The 18,113-nt window shown below is 42.6% G+C and overlaps 1 protein-coding gene across 2 annotated transcripts in view; it reads right to left on the bottom strand.

Moving 5' to 3' along the window:
• Positions 1–18,113, bottom strand: part of CDH13 (cadherin 13) — a 1,196,315-nt gene that overhangs the window by 294,460 nt on the left and 883,742 nt on the right. For both annotated transcript variants that reach the window (XM_017543720.2, XM_017543721.2), the window contains exon 7: positions 10,567–10,745. In XM_017543720.2, coding sequence (XP_017399209.1) covers positions 10,567–10,745 — 179 coding nt within the window. The remainder of the gene's footprint in view (positions 1–10,566; positions 10,746–18,113) is intronic.

Raw genomic sequence — 18,113 nt, 5'->3', positions numbered from 1 at the left:
GCTAATGACGTTTCTCTGTGACAAAGCTGGTGAAAGGTGAAGTTGTAGTTCAGACTTGAGCAACCTGGATCTGAAGATGGTCATCTTAGACACTGCACTATGGGAAACTTAAGATCAATCATAGTCCCAACAGGACCACTCCTAAAACATCACACAAATCCTTTTGTACCTTGGACCGTGACACTCTACATATACAAACAAACACGTATCACAGCTTATGGAATATTTTGCAAACCACCTGCTCATCCATGGTGAACATCTTTCTGCATTATTAAATATTTAGCCACATCATTTCACATGATTTAGTGGAATACCCATGTGGGAACAGAGCATAATTTATTGAACAATTCCCCAATGGTTGGACATTTCATTTGGTTCTTTAAACAAAGGGCCGACAAAAACCCTTGTTGCTGGGTCTTTGCACACATATTTGATTACATGGAATTTCTGCATCAAAAAACACTAAGGACACTTTAAAAAGCCATTTGATTCCTACTGCCAAAGTACCCAACAAATGACCTGTATTGATTTGTATGTCCACCCCAGGGCAGGAGAGAGCCTGTTCTCCATAGCCTCCCAAAACTCAACTATAGAAGCCAACTGGGCTCAGCAACCTGGAAAAAGCCCACCTGGCCCATATGATAATGGGGCACTGAAGCCCATGTCCTGATCAGAACAAAAGTTCCACCAAAACGTCACTGTATTTTGCTTTTCTATGTTAAAAATGAAGACCTCATTAGATTCTTATCAAAATCAAATGCCAAATAAAGCATGTTTTCTAGGGACTGACAGGTGCTGATGTGGTGAGACACATGGTGACGTCATTTCAGTTTCTTTGCTATCACAGCCCCATTCTCAAGTTCAGGAATGACCGAAAGGGCAATGAGAGGTCTAAGAAACCTTCAGGAAAATGTCCCAAGTCTGGTCCAGAGTGTCTTTTTGTCTTCAGGAGACTCTAGAAGAATCTCAGTTTTCCCTCAGAGACTCCTCAGAGCCTACAAAGACAGAGTCTGAACCCAGTCCTCTGGTTGTCCTTAGCTCAGTCCATCTGGTGTGAAGAAGTCCATGTGGCTCCAAGACTCAGCTCCATGGAGTGCTCCTCATCTGGGAAATCTTCTGCTCCTATCTCCAGCTCCCCTTAGCCCCTCTCCTCTTACCTATCAGGGCTCTAACATAATGTAAATATCCATTCCAAGATGGTTGCATCCACTATCTAATCAATGTCTAGATGGCACTTTTTCTTTTACTCTTTTTACATTGAACTAGTTTTTAAAAATTACTGTAACCAAATTCTGAGCTTAGATTTCATTACCACATGTCTGTCTGAGGTTGTCTATTTCTTAATTGTGGGGGAAATAAACTGTGCTACCAAAATGTGAAATCAGACCTATCACCCATGATGAATTTCTGTCCCTATAATTGAACTTCAAGGTGGTGGTTAATGATTGTGATTTAATATTTTGAGAGTGGACCTCAGATACAGACACATGACCACATGCTGCAGTCAGTACATGAGACTGCTGCTATTTGAGCATTTTGGCCAATGATCTCATAGACCAGTGCTGGCCAACTACAGCCCGTTGGTCAAATCCAGCCTGCTGTCTATACTTTAATGACTCATGAGCTTTAAAATGCTTTTTATAGTTTGTAACAGTTACATTTTAAATGGTTATATAAGTACCTACATAATGAGGACTAAACTCTGACCTTTTTCTTCACTTGCCCAAATTCCTATCTAAGATATCTGGGGAGTCATGCTCTACAAACCATCAAGTCTCATCAGAGGGGTTTCATTTAACCCTATATAATGTGGCTTACTTTCCAGCCTGACTCTGGCAATAACATCAGATGACAGATAAGGAAGGAAATCAAAATATTTTAACCCCAAATACGTTTCTTTGTCGTGTCTTGAAATAGTCCTGCAAAGCTGTCTCTCATGGGGGGGGGGGGGGAAGCCACTGCATTCTGTAGAAAATCCCTTTTCCCTTTCTCAGGCCTTTTTCCTGATCCAAGAGAGAATCAACTAAGAGTGTGGCACCTTGTTAAAGTCTGACAAGGAACATTTACAATCTATTCTCTCTGAAGCCTGCTACCTGCTTCATCTACATAATAAGAACCTCAGTCTCCACAACCCCTTATCTTAACTAGACATTTCCCTTCTACTGATTCCAGGTCTTTAAACTCTTTCAACCAATTGCCAAACAGAAAACATTTGAATCTACCGGTAACATGGAAACACACCCCCCTCTAGATATCCTGCCTGTCCAGACGGAATCATTGCACATCTTACAAGTATTGATTAATGTCTTCTATCCCCCTAAAATGTATAAAACTTACTTGTGGCCCGACCACCTTGGGCATATGCTCTCAGGGGCTCCTGAGGCCTGAGTCAGTGGCCATGGTCACTCATATTTGGCTCAGAAAAATAATAAATTTCTTCAAATTTTATAGAGTTTGACTCTTTTTGCTGACAAGAATATCCTCCACTTTGGCTGTTGGTCAAGAAAGCCTAAAAGATGTACTATTTGACTCTTACAAAAAAAATTTGCTGACCTCCAATCTCATAGATGATCCTACACCTTGAAGTCCCTTTCATTGCTGAATGTGACATCATAGTGCTATATATCCAATAAGGTTGACCATGCCTTTTAGAACTCCAAAGTGTTCAATTAAATAATATGTTCAACACGCTTTTATCCTAAGGAAAGGTACAGCAAATGAGATACACCTTAAAACAAAAGTGAAAGAAATGCGGATCCCAAGCGTTCTGAGATGTCATTATGTCTTGAAATGGTCTGGCATTAGTTTGCCTTAATCTAAGTGTCGTAGCTTCTGATTGCTTCTCTGCAAACTGCTTTCCAGTGGAAGCATGCTGCAGCTGTTCTAACCACCCAGTTCCTGAGCTGGAGGCTGAGCACATTAAAGGAAGTACAAAAGAGTTACTTTCCAGAAACTCTCAACTAACTTTTCTTTCCTTAAATGATGGTCATTCTTCATAAGACATGAGCAACATTTTGCTTATTTTTCTCTGCTGCTTTGAAACCAGAAACGAACTAGCAATTCTTTCTAAAGTGGAGGGTACCTCTTTCACCGACAGTAGGGATTTAGAGGATCTGGAGTTAGAACAATGTTATTTAAGTTCAATAACTGGCAAATCTGTTAATGAAGCAAAACCTGCATTAACATACTAATCATAGTCTCAGGCTGATAAAGAAAAAGAAACAGCTCTTGAAAAGAACTTTTTCCAAAAATGAAAACATTCTTTAGCTGTTTAGGGTACTTCACACACAATAAAATGAAGAAATTTAAAATGACAAAACAGAGAAGTACTCTAAATTCATCATCACTCTGCATATTAAGTTATTTTTACCATATAAAATACAAAAAAAGAAAAGAAAAATCTTAGAGAATTAAACATTTGTTAAATCTGAAAAGATGAATTTCTCTTCATGATAAAGTGTCTCTTGATTTAACATGTGCCCAGTAACTACTGATTGTCTGATACTTTAAGAAGCAAAAGAACAGAGGAAAGAAAATACCTATGGACTGATGTTTATTAACCTACTCAACAAGCTCAGAATTTAGATTCAAGTAATAACTCCTCATGTCCTCTCTCCATCGGGCTAGAAATTTCTGAGAATCCACTTATCAGTCACCAAGCATCTCTACCTGTCTCCAAAAATGCCTGAACTTTGCCACTGATGATCTCTCCTTTAGCTTAACTAGTTTCCTCTCCAAGTCACAGGTCTGTAAACGCTGTGTTTAACAGAGCTGTGTTTAATGTTTAAATAATGGTGGCTCCCGTTTACAGTAGGATATAGCTATAATCCTTTGAACGACATCAGAAGCCCTTTGCAATATTGTTTCAGCTCCCTGCCCTTTTCTGGTATCTCTCTATACCATAGCCTCAACTCTGGAGTCTGTAAGTAGCGCGTGAAGATACCTTGCCTTTGTCCATGCCGTTCCTTTCCCACGATGCCCTTCCTTCTGCTTCCGCACTTCAGGTTTCCACTCATCCATCAAGGTTTGGTTTGAAGAGTGTATCTTTGCATGTGTGTGCTGTTGACCTACCTGCTTTGCCTCCATCACAGGCAGCTCAATCTTTGCATCCTGATATCCAGCACCATACCACGAATTCAGCAGACATTTGTAGGTGCTCAATACTTATTTACTAGCTTTGATCCCTGAATTTTGTGGGCTGGATTACCTCGGTGTTTCATTGAATTTAAAGAACCTGCCATAGTCTCTGCCATGCGGGCAAAGCATAAATGTACTTCCTGTAGGAGAATCTCCAACTTCTTTCTGCTTCTCCAATCTCACTGCCAATCATGAAAACATCTAATACCAACTAAAGTTTATAGAGCGCTTAAACGTAAGATAATTATCATGCTAGCACTTGGCACATCTTATTTGATATTTTCGGTAAGCCGGTGAGATTGGGACTGTGATTATTCTCATTGTGGCAGATGAAGAAATCGAGGTTTAGAGAGGTCTCATAGCTGACACAACAACAACAACAACAAAAACAACAACAACAAAAAACTACAGGTAGGCACTGCCCTTGGCCCGTTTCTCTTAAGGCAGGTTTCAACTAAACTGAGGTCATACGAAGAGACTAGTCATGGTCTTCGCTTACATGGATTGACGGGTCATACTTAGAGGGTAGGGGGAAGTGGTTAGGGTTACCATTAGTGGAGTCCTGAGACTCATCGAGGTCTTGTAGGGTTTACCCAGAATGGATGAACAAATGAGGCCACAAGATAAAGACCCTGTCCTTCACCATCTCTAACCCCCCACCAATCCCCATTGCCATCAGCAGGAGGCTTGCATTCATGGAACTAAATTTCAGATGCCAGGACTTGGCATTCTGCCTTCTGAATGTCCTATTCTACTTTATTTGCTGAAACAACTGAGCAAGTGTGATTAGCATAGGGTGTTAGCTATGTTTCATTTGCAAGGATAATGCATTATTTTTAAAATAATAAGGCAATTTATTTACATCTACTTTTTTCCTTCTCAATTTTCACAGCAGCAAGTGATAAAAAAAAATGGAGAAAATTACCCCAACAGAAATATTTATGAGTAAATAGCTCGAAGAAATGGTGAGGATGCTACTATCTGAATAATTCTGGTCCCACCCACCAAAACAAAGAAAGATAATATTCCTGACAGCATGATTGAACTGTGTGTAATTACTGCCAATGTTTTAAACATGATGATAATGAGAAAAGTATTAGCATTAAATCAGAAAGGCCTAGAAACATTTATTTTCCAAAGAGTATGACTACTACCTCTATCTTTCATTGAAGGCATTAGAGGAAATGGTAACCTTTATTACCTTTGTTTTTTTCTGGCAGCTCAATTTGATATCATCATTTTCACAGATTTCTTTAGTATGTTTCTGGAGATGCACCCTACGTGACAATATTTTAATGTGGATCATTTTGACCAAACACATAGTTCTCTGTTGACTTGCAGCTACACGTCCAAATTCACTGACGAGTTAGTATAGGGTGTTCTTCCTAACATTCTTCAGTTTTCTTCTCTGACATGGTCATGGACTTCTGAATATCTCATAGCAAATAAATGCACATAAATCTAAGACTAAGTCCTTATGTAACACTTAACATGGAAGGAAAGAAAGAAAGAAATTCTTTCTGTTTTTACATTTGGCCTAAAAATTTGGGCATTATAGTTTCAGAAAATGCTTTTCCAGCTGAAAATAGAAAACGAATTACTTTCACAGCCCTAATATCTTTTATTGCATGTACATTTTCACAGGCAGGCTACCACTTTCCCTAGATTATCTGGGAGATAATAGATAATAAGGTAAAGACAAATTCAAACAAAGATAGAAAAGTGCTCAGCTCAAACTCTTTAAAAAGACTAATGATACTCTCTCAATGCAAATGTTAAGATTGCTTTTTAAGGGTCTCTTTTGGAAACTGTTTCCATTAAAGAAGAAAAAAAATCCTGACCATTAGCTACTCCCAGTAGTTGCAAATTGTGGCTGTGTTCAGAAAGTTGACAGATTTCAGTGGGTGAATTTCAGTTTAGTGGCCAAGATGATCAACTAAATAAACCATTTATCAAATGCTAGAGACCTTTATCTGATTTTATTTTGTAGTGCAGCCAAACAGTTTAAACACAGAGACAGAGATGCCAGAAGTGAGGGGCTAAGTATGGCTATAGAAAATAATAAAACAGTGCCCCAAATGAACCCAATTTCATTTACTAGAATATATGGCTCTTATTTTCTGCAAACATTTCCCCAAACACTTAAGCAAGAGGCACAGATCCTCCTGTCCATCCTATTCACCCAGCAGACCAAGGCACTATTTCTTAAAGCAGTTCCTGCAGAAGGTAAACATAAAGTGAATAAATTAGATTACTGGATGATTGCACAAGGGTAAGACTAAGCTTTCAACTGAAATAAAGTAACTTCCTCTGTTTATATATCCATGCTAGAATGTAGATCCTGCAGACCGTTTTGAGATAATACAAACCTAAGGAATACAGGTCATCACCCATCCACCCCACTGACAGATCGTTACCCAGTGCCTATTACTTATCTGGTCATGGGAATAGAGAGACAGAACAGAAATCCAAGGTCCCTTTCTTCAGGAAGCGTATGTTCTGGCAGGGTTTCCGAACAAGCAACTAGATGAACTTGTAATGGAAAATGCAAATGTCTTGGGGAAACTTGTCACCTATTAATACTGAGCTTAAGATACAGAAGGGGAAGAAATGGTCACTTCACCTGCTCTCAAGCCAGTGCGAATCACAGTCTCTTCCTCACACCCTTCCTGCCCTTCAACTCTCAACAAACACTTCTTTGAGCATTTCTCATGTGCTAGGTACTGGGATTATGCCATGGGAAAACCAAATATCCCTTAAACTGCATGTATGAGCATTTAACATGGTAAGTGCAGGCAGGCAGTCATGGACTCTCTCAAGAACTGTGGCTGCTGACCTTGGAGCAGGACAGGAGCAGATCAGATGCGGGCACCTGCCTCAGTTGGCTCCAGGTGAGATATCCTGGGAGGGGAGGAAGGTGGGAAGAAGAAAGGATGACAACCAAAGTAACAACATAGTAAGGGTCATTTCTCCACTGCCCCATGTGACTATCCTTAGTTACACACCTTGTTACAAAGTGAATACATAAAAGGCAGGGAAGATGAATAGGTAGGCAGGTTCAAAGAAAAGTCCCAGTGCCTGCCACCTCCCCACCCATCTTGTGTCATCTGTCTCTCCCTTGGTTAAACACTTCCTGCTGGGGTCCTCCTTGGTAGATGCACTTATGAAAGGAAATGCACTAAATGGAAAATAAAGATGAAAAATTGTTATTGTGTCAACTGAGCTCTTGCCAACCAATGGGCTTCCAGAGCATCCACTCCCAACAAACCAGGACACACATATTTGCTTTGTCCCTTGTTCAGGTGGGAGCCAGAGGTGCTAGTGAGCAGAGGGGTGTGTGTGTGTGTGTGTGTGTGTGTGTGTGTGTGTGTGTGTGTGTGTAGTTTCTGCGGCATCTGCTCTTGAAGCAGTTTGTGACATAGCTGCCGGCACTCACTATATTCATTGCTCCAGCATGCAATTTGAGATACTGTGAGTGAAGACGGGAGGCAAGGTCACAAATCTTAAAATCAACTTGAATCATCTCAAAGTCCATAAGGTCCCAAATAGGAAACCTTCTCAAATGAAAGCTACATAACTCTGTAATAAATGTTCTGCCCAGCTGGCCCAGAAGTAGACTTTAAAACCACACCTAAGACAGGATGCCTTCTCAGAAGGTCTTCAGAAATAATAGTAATAATAAAATCCCACAAACCTGCTGAAGAAACTATCGTATCTATGTGAAACCTAAAAAAGTACTGGGTCTCAGTGAGAGGAAAACGTTGCAAACTCTGGGAAACTTCTCTGGACATGTGAAGCGCAAATTCTTTCCCCCAAAGACAAGGAGCTTGGAGTCACGTTCCACCACCTCAACAAACATGCTGAAGTGACACTTGTCATAGTACTAGGAAAGAGCCAAGCCTTACCTAAATTTAGGGATGCTTTTTTCCTTTGGATTGCACCAATGTTGCCTGGATCAGCACTGAACTCTGGAAACCCTCATACAAGAGTGACACTCTTTATTCGTTTTCATTGATTTTCTAATTTCAGTTAAATTGTGTCAATCTTTTTGGGGGGCTGTTTATGTTCAGTGACTAGAAATGCTTAATTCAACTCCCATAATTACATACTTATTACGACTTAATGAAAGCCCACATGAAAAGATCATGAGCTGGAAACATATTTGCCCCTAAAATAAACTTTAAAAAATGGGATAATATACTGTATTATCACTTTGGTTTCTAAATAGAGACATAAAATATTTTCTCTCCGAACAAAGAGAGCTGAAATGGAGAAATCACGATGCTTCATCCACTTCCTTTGAAAGGATCTTGCAAGAAGCTTCGGGAGCATTAGGATTATAGAAAAGCTGGCGTGTGTGTGTGCGTGTGTGTGTGTGCGTGTGTGTGTGCATGCTGAGTGGGGAATAGAGGGCCTTGTGAATTCATCACTGGCCTCCAAAAGAAAAAAAATATGTCAGTCATAAAAATAGAGGGGGTTGGAAAGAGAATGGGAGATAAAATTAAGGAAATGGATTCAATACTTTTTCTACGTTCCTATTCTTTAACTAGAAACAATTACATTTTCCAAAGGACAATCAGAGTTTCAGTGTAAATTTCTTTCTCTCTCTCTCCCCTCCAATAATTTCCTATTTCTAGCTTCTGTTTCTCACCCCTTATGTAAGATCTTAGTTTTATTTCCAACTCTGTCTTGCCTTCCCCCCCGCTTCCAACAAACAGATAATTAGGATTTTTAGGAGTGCTTCAACCATGCAAGGCAGTAGAAATACAAACATGCATATGATCACAATCTCTGTTCTCAAGAAATTTACAGCCTTACACCACTGTTGCCCAGTAGAACCTTGGGGCGATGGAAGTGTTCTGGGTCTTCACTGTCCCGTACAATAGCCACCAACCACATGTGACCACTGAGCCCTTGAAACACGGTTCATGTGACTGAGAACCTACTTTTTACATCTTGATTTCAATTGATATACTTTAAAACTGCAATAACCGCATGTGACTAGTGGTTTCTGTACTAAACAATTCAGGTCTAGATCACGAGAAAGAGAATCTTCTTTGGAGACAAAAGACAACCTAATTAGCACATGCCAACTGCTATATGATGGTTACAGGCAAGGGTGGTCAGAGATGGGATGAAGAACAAGAGCGTGGAAGAATCAGGTGGATGAGGACAGCTTCTTAGAGGGGGTTGATGTAATCCAGAATCTCTTGAGAAATGACAGCGTATTTAAGAGAGGAGAAAGCAGAGGAAATGACATTCTGAACCATGGATTTATTTTATCAAAAACACTGAGGGGAAAATCCACAGAGCCCCTGAGGGAAACCCAATAGTTACCATGGAACAAACGGTGTTGCAGAAGGTCAAGGGCAACTCCAAGGTGCCATGCCTGTGGGATGATGTCAGCAGCAGGGAATTCCAGAATGGGAGCAGATTTAGGGTGGATGGAGAATGAAGGATGGATGAGAATCCACGAGCTGGTTTAAGAATGCTGTGTTTGGAGAGCTACGAGAGTCTTCTATTTAAGGTAGCTTATGTTAAGCTACAGGGTGGACCTCAAACTCAGGAAAGAATAGGGCCAGAGGGACTCATGCAGGTGGAAACATAAACGAGGTGGACGCACAGGTCCCATCTGGAGGGGACAGCTGGCCCTGGATCCACTGGAGCATCACATCTCATGCCACTGATGGTGCACGTGTGAGAAGTGGGCCCAAAGTCTCCAGGATTTCTGATTTCCAGAAAAACTGGAAATAGGCATTTTTTAAAAAGAAATATGAAATCTAAATATTTTGACATGGCAAATAACTCTAAAAGCTTTAAAACACTGAGGGCACAACCAAAGAGCAGGCATGCAGACTGACTGGTCTAGGGGGTCACCTGTTTGTGACCAGTGGCCCAGGAGATGGAGGAGATTCCGTGGAGAGAGTCTGAAGGGAAGAGAACAGAGACAGAGGAAGAGAGAGGTTCTAGGGGAACACAGGATGCCTGCAGCCAAGGGTTGGAGAAGGGAGTCACAGCCATTTGACTCTGCAACAAGGACAGCCTCTGTGATCCTGGACGAAGCAGCGAAGCCACCTCCCCTCCCATCTCCTCCTTCCCTTGTCCTGCCCTCTCCCTTCAAGCACTAAAGCAGGGGCTAGAGGCAAAGTTTAGAATCACCAGGGCCTAGAGAATAAGTAGTTGATGAGAAAAGAGAGGAATCAGGTTGAGTGAATATAAACAGTTCCAAGTCCTTTAGCTTTTTAGAGCACGTTTTCCCCGGGGCACATAGTATCCCATTTCCCTTCATTTTTCCCCACCGGAACATGTATGAACACCTCATTTCTGCCTTTACAGTATAAACAGCCATTGACTGGAGCCCCACGTCTTCCCTTGAACGAAAGCCATGTTCTGTTCTCGTGAAAAGGAAATGTATTCTTTTCAGCTCACCTCTCGGTCCAGCAGCGCAGGTGACACAACGGTGACAATGTCTCCTTTCTCAGGATCGATGTAGAACATGTTAGGAGATGGCTTGTCAGGCGTCTGCTGACGGATATTGTACCGAAGGAGGGCATTATCCGTGGCAGGGTCATCTGCATCAAAGGCTGTCATCCGCATCACCGTGGTCCCTGCCGGGGCAGGACAGAAAGGCAGGGAATGGTTACCAATGCAGGCAGCAATGGCCAGAGCCCCTTCCCTACCCGGGCAGTAGCAAAGGAATAGTGTGCCAATCACTTTCCAAATTAAAAAAGAAAAGTATTTCCCAAGCTCTGCTGTGTTTCAGCTTTTTCCTCCTTTCCCTCCCTGCACCATCTCATGAAAAGACCCAAAATAAAGAAAAAAAACTCTTTGCTGTTCAGCAGATTGACTGCTTTATTTTTCCCTCTGTTGATATACTGTTTGTTTTCGATGGCTTTCATTCCACTGTGGATGTGACTTTGTGAGAGTGGCTTTCATTTTTTTTTCTTTTTCTGAGACAGACTCTGGCTTTGTCACCCGAGCCAGAGTACAGTGGCGTGATCTCGGCTTACTGCAACCTCCGCCTCCCAGGTTCAAGCAATTCTCCTGCCTCAGCCTCCCAAGTAGCTGGGACTACAGGCGCACACAACCACATCCAGCTAATTTTTCTATTTTTAGCAGAAACAGGGTTTCACCATGTTGACCAGGATGGTCTCAATCCTTTGACCTTGTGATCTGCCCACCTCTGCCTCCCAAAATTTATATGTTTTACAGGTACAATTTATATTTATAAGTGCATAAAACAAGGTCTATACAGAGATCTTTACTCTGGTGATGGTAGTTAAATCTAGAGAAGAGAAGGGATTGGGATTTGGCATGGTCATTGGGAAAGATGTTGGCCTCATCTATACTGTTTTGTTTATTTTTACAAGGCGAACGTATTGCTTTGGCAACTAAAAATTAATTTACAAAAAGCATAGTTGTAAGTACCAATAAAAACATGCCTGCTGGTTTTGATGATTGACAATAGCAATTGTATTGCTATTATATCTGACTTAGGGCAACCTGCCTAACTGTAACTTTTTCATCCCAATTTATTCTTCTACAAATTTAAAGCCCCATCTTCTGATTTTGAACCTGTCTGGACTCACAGAGTGTGACCTAACTTTAAGAGATCAAAGCAGCATATATAGTTTTCAGCAGGAATATTCATACAGAGAAAATACTGATGTCTAAAGGAAAGATAGACGTCATCTAGTTTTAGCACCACCCATAATCCTTTCCCTTCCATGACAATATTTCTCTAATCATCAAAGCCAGTTATTCCCCCCTCACAACTGGAATCAGGTTATCAGCCATTAAGCCTGATTGATCAGATAAACAAGGAAGAGCTGGCCACCCTCAAGGTTGGATCGATTTGTTAAGCAGTCTCAGTTAATTTCATCAATGGTGACATCCAGCCAGATGCCTCAAGGTGCACTTCCTATTCACCTCGTTTCTTTGCCCCATATGAAATTGTCTTAGGGCAAGCTTCGAGGTTCAGCACCAGAAAAGAACATTCTTGCCCCACGCAGCCCCCTTGCCTCTGGAAGACAGCAGGAACAACGCGGCTCTGTCTCCCACTGACTGTGTTACAGAATCTGTGTTATCAAACAGTGGTCTAGGCAGCCACTCACAGTCTATGGAAATTGATGTGAAATGTGACACATATTAACCTTCCTGATCTAGGCAAACTTGAGGATATCCCCATCAGAAATCAGAGGCAGATTTTCAGGCCGGCAATCTCACCCAGGGACACGCTGTAGGGAGATCCTTGTGGCCAAAGACATAGCAGGAGGCCTTAACCCCATCAATTCCACACCAGTCTCAAGTTAAGTACACTTGACCCAGTGCCTTACATTTAGTTAATGTCTAATGAATGCTTCATTGATTGGATTTGTGTCCTATTTAATACGCCTTTAATGGAAGTCAGAAAGGGTATAAAAATGAAGTCATCATAGCTTGCAACTGACATATGCATTAAAATGATTAGAGGAAGAAAATAAAAGACCTCTTAGGTTGATGCATCTTCAGTTTTCACCAGGAAATTCACTGAGGATATCTTTTTGTTTACAGATTTGATAACACGATATAACACAAAGTTATCCAGAAATACTCCTAAGCATACACAGAAAATGCTTTTTATTTTAATGGATTGTTATGGAACAAATGAACTCAGTCTTAAGCCTCATCTTTGTCTTAAGACATGAACACATCACTGGATTTACTTCGGTGGAAATCCCACCTCTGTGGGAACCGCTTTGTGCCTAACTCATGTGAATAGGTTTGCAGCATTAAGAAAACGACTCTGAGGTGACGTGTCTGTGTTGAAGTCTTGACAAGCTGCGTGACCATGGCCAGGTTATTTACCTCTCTCTGAGCCTCAGTTTCCCCATTGTCAACATTCCTCCTTGGTTGCTGTGAGCATTTCATGGGATGACCGATTTCAAGAACTTGGTACAGTGCCTGGTACATTAGGGTTCAGAGAAGGATGCCTTTTATTATCAAATTCTGTCCTGGGTTCTGAGCCAATGATGGCAGTGCAGGCATAGGCTTCAAATACAAGAGCCTAGAATTAAGTTGTCCAAAGAATGTGGGACAAGGGTTGGCTGGAGAACCCTCTCACCCTGTCCCTTTTCCCTTCTACCCTGCCCATGGTCTTAGCATGCAGATCTGTGGTTCCACTGTGGATATAACAACCCCCTCCAACACACACACATGTGCACACACACATTCTGTAGTTTATACTACGTCTCCATGTGGTCCTCTAGTCTTCCTCTAAGACCAGGCTTTACTGAGTCCCAACCTAACTGCTGAGTTCAATGCTTGGCTCTCACCAGCACCCCCTGCCCCGCCTGGAGGCTGGATCATGTTTCTCTCACTTCTGTGTTTTGCAAAGCCTGGATAAACCTCCTAAATCAGCATTTGCTCAATTGATTCCAAGGAACTCTGGTTCCAAAGGTTCAGTAGAGAAACATATTTGGGAAATATGGGAGAAACATTGCAAAGCAGGGTTCCCCTGGAGGAATTATCAGTCACTTTATTAAGCAGGCTCACAGTGTCAATCTCCAAGAGAGGGTGGAATCTGTGGCACTCCCCAAACTTCACTGTTGATAGAACCTCTTCATTTCAAAACCATCTATCTTTTTGTGATGGACCACAAGGTCCTAGTTGTGAGCTCTTGGAGGATACAGATGGTTTTGTTCATTTTGTAAGCCCTGTATCTGACACACAGTAGGTCTTCTATCAGTGTTCTTTGGGTTGAATTGCCTTCTTGCCATTCACTGTAGTCTTGCTTCATTCCACACTGACCAGAGCCACCAGCACTTTGTCTGCAAAGAAGAATGAAAAACTGAACAACTTGCCTGGAGATTTTTCACAACTGCCTCTGAGCTCCCCGTTCAATGTGCCTTGGAGGTCCTTACTGGAACGGGATTCCAGGGTCACACACCAATGCCATGCCAGGGCTGACATGCAGCAGGTGGGCATTGGTACAGCTGCTCCAACTGCCTGTAGGTGATGCCTGTGCCTCTCCTCTTCCGCAGCCCCACACACTGGAGACTCCATGTCCGCCACTTTGTTTTCAGCAGCCCAGACAGCTTCCCATCCGGGCTTGTCGAGAAAGGATAATTATATGATAGACACACACTGGGACTTCTACAGAGTACATTTCTGTCTTTTCCCCCGTCACAATATTCTCCTGAGTGTCAAAATAAATTATAATCACCTTGTCACTCCCTGAACCAGATGAACTAGCAGCAGCCCCTCCAAAGGGGGAAAAAAAACCCAGTTGCTGGCTGAAAACCTCACGTCTGGCCGTCACTTTCTTTTGTTGAAGGACATGGCCTCCAGCCTGACAGGCTGATTAACAAGCGTCATTGCTTCCTCGTGGCCAGGTAGCTCCTTCCTCTTGACTGCAGCTCTCTGATTAAAGCAAGTGCCGCCTGGTGTCTTGACCTTGAAAGCCAGCTTTGAAGTTTTGCTTTCCTGTGACTTCAAGCAGAGTCAAGCCCTTGAGAAAGGAACGTGTAGATCTGACAGTGACGGGGGGTCTTCGGCTGGCTACAAGGATGGCGATGCTCCAAAACACAGTGACAAAATTATTCTGTTCTTCACATTTCTTTGACTCCATCCCTAAACATTTCCTGATCAAAAAGTGTTAGGCTCACTTTTTTTTTTTTTTTTTTTTTTTTACAAAATGCTATTCCTATAAGTGAATCTTATTTTGAGACACAGACATTCAGATCTATATTCAGCACTGGATTTCTGATAGCACCGTTAGGGCAACTATGTGCTTTCCAGGGAGAAATATGATGTTAAAGCAAACATGAGCAGAGATGGCAGATGTCACCAGGTGAACCTCTCTGATGTGACAAAATGGTACATTATTGTCAAGCATCAAATTCAGGAGAGGAGGCAGTGAGTTCTAATTCCACCCAAATGATGGTTTCTGAGATGAAATGATCTAACAGTTGTGCTTCCAAAGGACAATGTGGTCAAGGATACAGCACTGTACCACGTTACATGTGCATTTGCCCCTGAATCAGAAGACAAGGCTTAGACCATCTGCACCTTAGGTTGCTTAGTCAGGTGAGACAGATGTAGAAGCTGCTATTTTAAATCCTAGTATCTTAGGGTGTATCTAGTTGGAATGATTCTCATCTGAAACTACATTTCCACTGAACATCCTTCAGTTTGAAGGGTTTTGGGGCCTCCTGGTTCCAAATGAGAACCAGACAGTTCTCCCAGGACTGAGGGGATTCCAGGACAGTCCTGGGCACACCAGAACAAGTTGGTCACCTTGCAGGCCAAGTTTTGCTTTCAGATGTAGACACGTCTCATGGTCACGAGCAGCAGACTGCAGATGTAAGAACTGCTGCAACTGTGACTTTAGTACCTGGGACACAGCCCACAACCATTCACCCAACCAAGCACCCCAGTCACATCAACCTGAAATTAGTTCCTGAACAAGCAGGTGGACATGAGCCAGTTCTCCCCTAGCCATCCTCAACAGCAAAGAGAGAGACCTAGGTGTGCAAAACCAAAGCAGAACCAAGCCAGTGGCCCAGCTAAGGACCCGGACTGTCTAGTTTTAAATCCTGGCCTCACCAGCTGGGCTTCTCTGGGAAATTAAACCTCAATTTTTGTTGTTGAGACAGGGTCTCCCTGTGTCACCCAGGTTGGAACACAGTGGTGTGATCACAGCTCACGGCAGCCTTGACCTCCCAGGGTCAAGCGATCCTCCCACCTCAGCCTCCCAAGTAGCTGGGACTATAGGAGCGCACCACTATGCCTGGCTAATTTTTGTAGAGACGGGGTTTTGCCATGTTGCCTAGGCTGGTCTTGAACTCCTAGAGTCAAGGGATCTGCCCACCTTGGCCTCCCAAAGTGCTGGGATTACAGGTGTGAGCCATTGCACCCAGCATCAACTTTTCATGTACAAAACAGCCCCTCTCTCATGGGTTGTTGGAGGCATTGAGTGGATTACTGCTCTGGTCCATTTCCGTTTCTACTCATTTCCATTAATATCTCTCCCCAAGAACATTTTCAGACATTTGTTTCTGCTTGACACCCTCTTACTCATCCCAAAATGTTAATTCTACAGATATACTGTATATCTATTTATGTGTTATGGACCCTTGCAGGGTACAAACCATTGTAATATCGAATACATCTAATGTTTTAATCCCCTCTCTGAATCACCAATGTTCTTTTTCTTAGAAGTAATATTGCCAGCTTTGAGAATACACAAATTAATCAATATAAAGTCCAATTCCTGGGCGATGGTAAGTAACAGAGAAATATAAGTTTTACTGTAACTTTTTTTGGCTCTCACAATGTAGCACTCAGTTCTGTGAGGACCTATGCTGAGTGCAATGATGATGAGGAAAAAGTCTTGTGGGACCCAACCACTTAGTGTTTAAGTCATCCTACTTCTAGGACTCATTCTGAGGATCTACAGAAGCAGGAGTTACTTAAAATCTCATCAGGGCCTGGGCATGGTGGCTCACATCTGTAATCCCAGAACTTTGGGAGGCTGAGGCGGGTGGATCACCTGAGGTCAGTAGTTCAAGACCAGCCTGGCCAACATGGTAAAACCTTGTCTCTACAAAACTACAAAAAAAAAAAAAAAAAGTTAGCCAGGCATGATGGCTGTTGCCTGTAATCCCAAGCTACTCAGGAGGCTGGGGCAGGAGAATCGCTTGAATCCAGGAGGAGGAGGTTGCTGTGAGCCGAGATGGCACCATTGCATGCCAATCTGGGCAACAAGAGCGAAACTCCATATCAAAAACAAAAATCTCATCAGGGAACAATTCCTTTTGTCCCTTAGACAAGCCTAGACGCTTCTGTGGAGTGCACACATGCAAGCATCCCCTTCATCTGGTTTTGTCCACATTTTCGGGTAGACAGCAATTAATAGTCAAATTGTCGAATGAACAGTTGATGAACGATAACCAACTAACCTGATAGGAATCCAGAGGAAGCCCAGGTTCGGCAGTGCATGTGTTCCTGAAAAGCTACCCATATGATGAATCATAAATGATGTCTCATTTTCCCACTGGCCTGCATTTGCATTTCAGTCCTGCTTTATTTTCATTTGATGGGATGTCCAGTTGGAAGCCACTCCTCATCATTCAGCTTTACTTTTTTTTTTGCTCATCTTCAAAACACTCTACTGGCCAACCAGGTGGGAGAAGGAGATTGGCTCTCAGCTCTGGATGTGAAGACTGTTTAAGAAATCCCTGCCCCTGTACTCTGAGGCTGGGAGGATGAAACTGCAGACTGAGAGAGAGAAGAGATGCTTCTAGTCTGATTTTGGGGAGAAGAAAAGAGGGAACCAGACTCAGATCTAAGGCAAGGTCTGGGAGATTTGGCCTTGTAACCCTTGCTCCTTTTGGGGGCCCATCTCCCATTTGCCCAGTTATCCAGGAGTTTTCCTTCACCAGCACAAGGATCCCTCCCACATTTTTCATATGGTGGTCCGGCTGTGCATTTGATCCAGAAAGTGCTTGCTAATGTGAGTTTTGATGAAGATGCTAATAACCTTTGGTTGGTCCTCTGACAGGAGCCCAATCCCATTAGCCTCGAAGGTGGGACTCTGTGTGGTCAGAGTGGGAGCTGGGCCAGGAGTGAGAAGCTCACCCACACACCCAGTGCCCATACAGGTAGCTTCGCATGAGTCAAGTGCTCTCAAGACAATTGAGAGTGGTGGGGATGGTGGCCCTGGAGCTGGTGCCTCCTGCCTAAGGGGCAGCTGCCTTTCAGCTCAAAGGAATTGCTGCAGGTCTGAAATACAAGTCTGCACTAGCCAGAGCTTTTGATTTCTTAAGAAAATGTGGTTTCCAGGTTCATCCATGTCCCTACAAAGGACACAAACTCATCATTTTTGATAGCTGCATAATATTCCATGGTGTATATGTGCCACATTTTTCCTGTCCAGTCTATCATCGATGGGCATTTGGGTTGGTTCCAGGTCTTTGCTATTGTAAACAGTGCTG

The sequence above is a fragment of the Cebus imitator genome, unplaced genomic scaffold, assembly GCF_001604975.1.
Source record: "Cebus imitator isolate Cc_AM_T3 unplaced genomic scaffold, Cebus_imitator-1.0 Scaffold159, whole genome shotgun sequence".
In the NCBI taxonomy this organism is placed as follows: Eukaryota; Metazoa; Chordata; class Mammalia; order Primates; family Cebidae; genus Cebus; species Cebus imitator.
The sequence above is the reverse complement of the archived record's forward strand: the minus strand, read 5'-3'. Positions and strand labels throughout refer to the sequence as shown.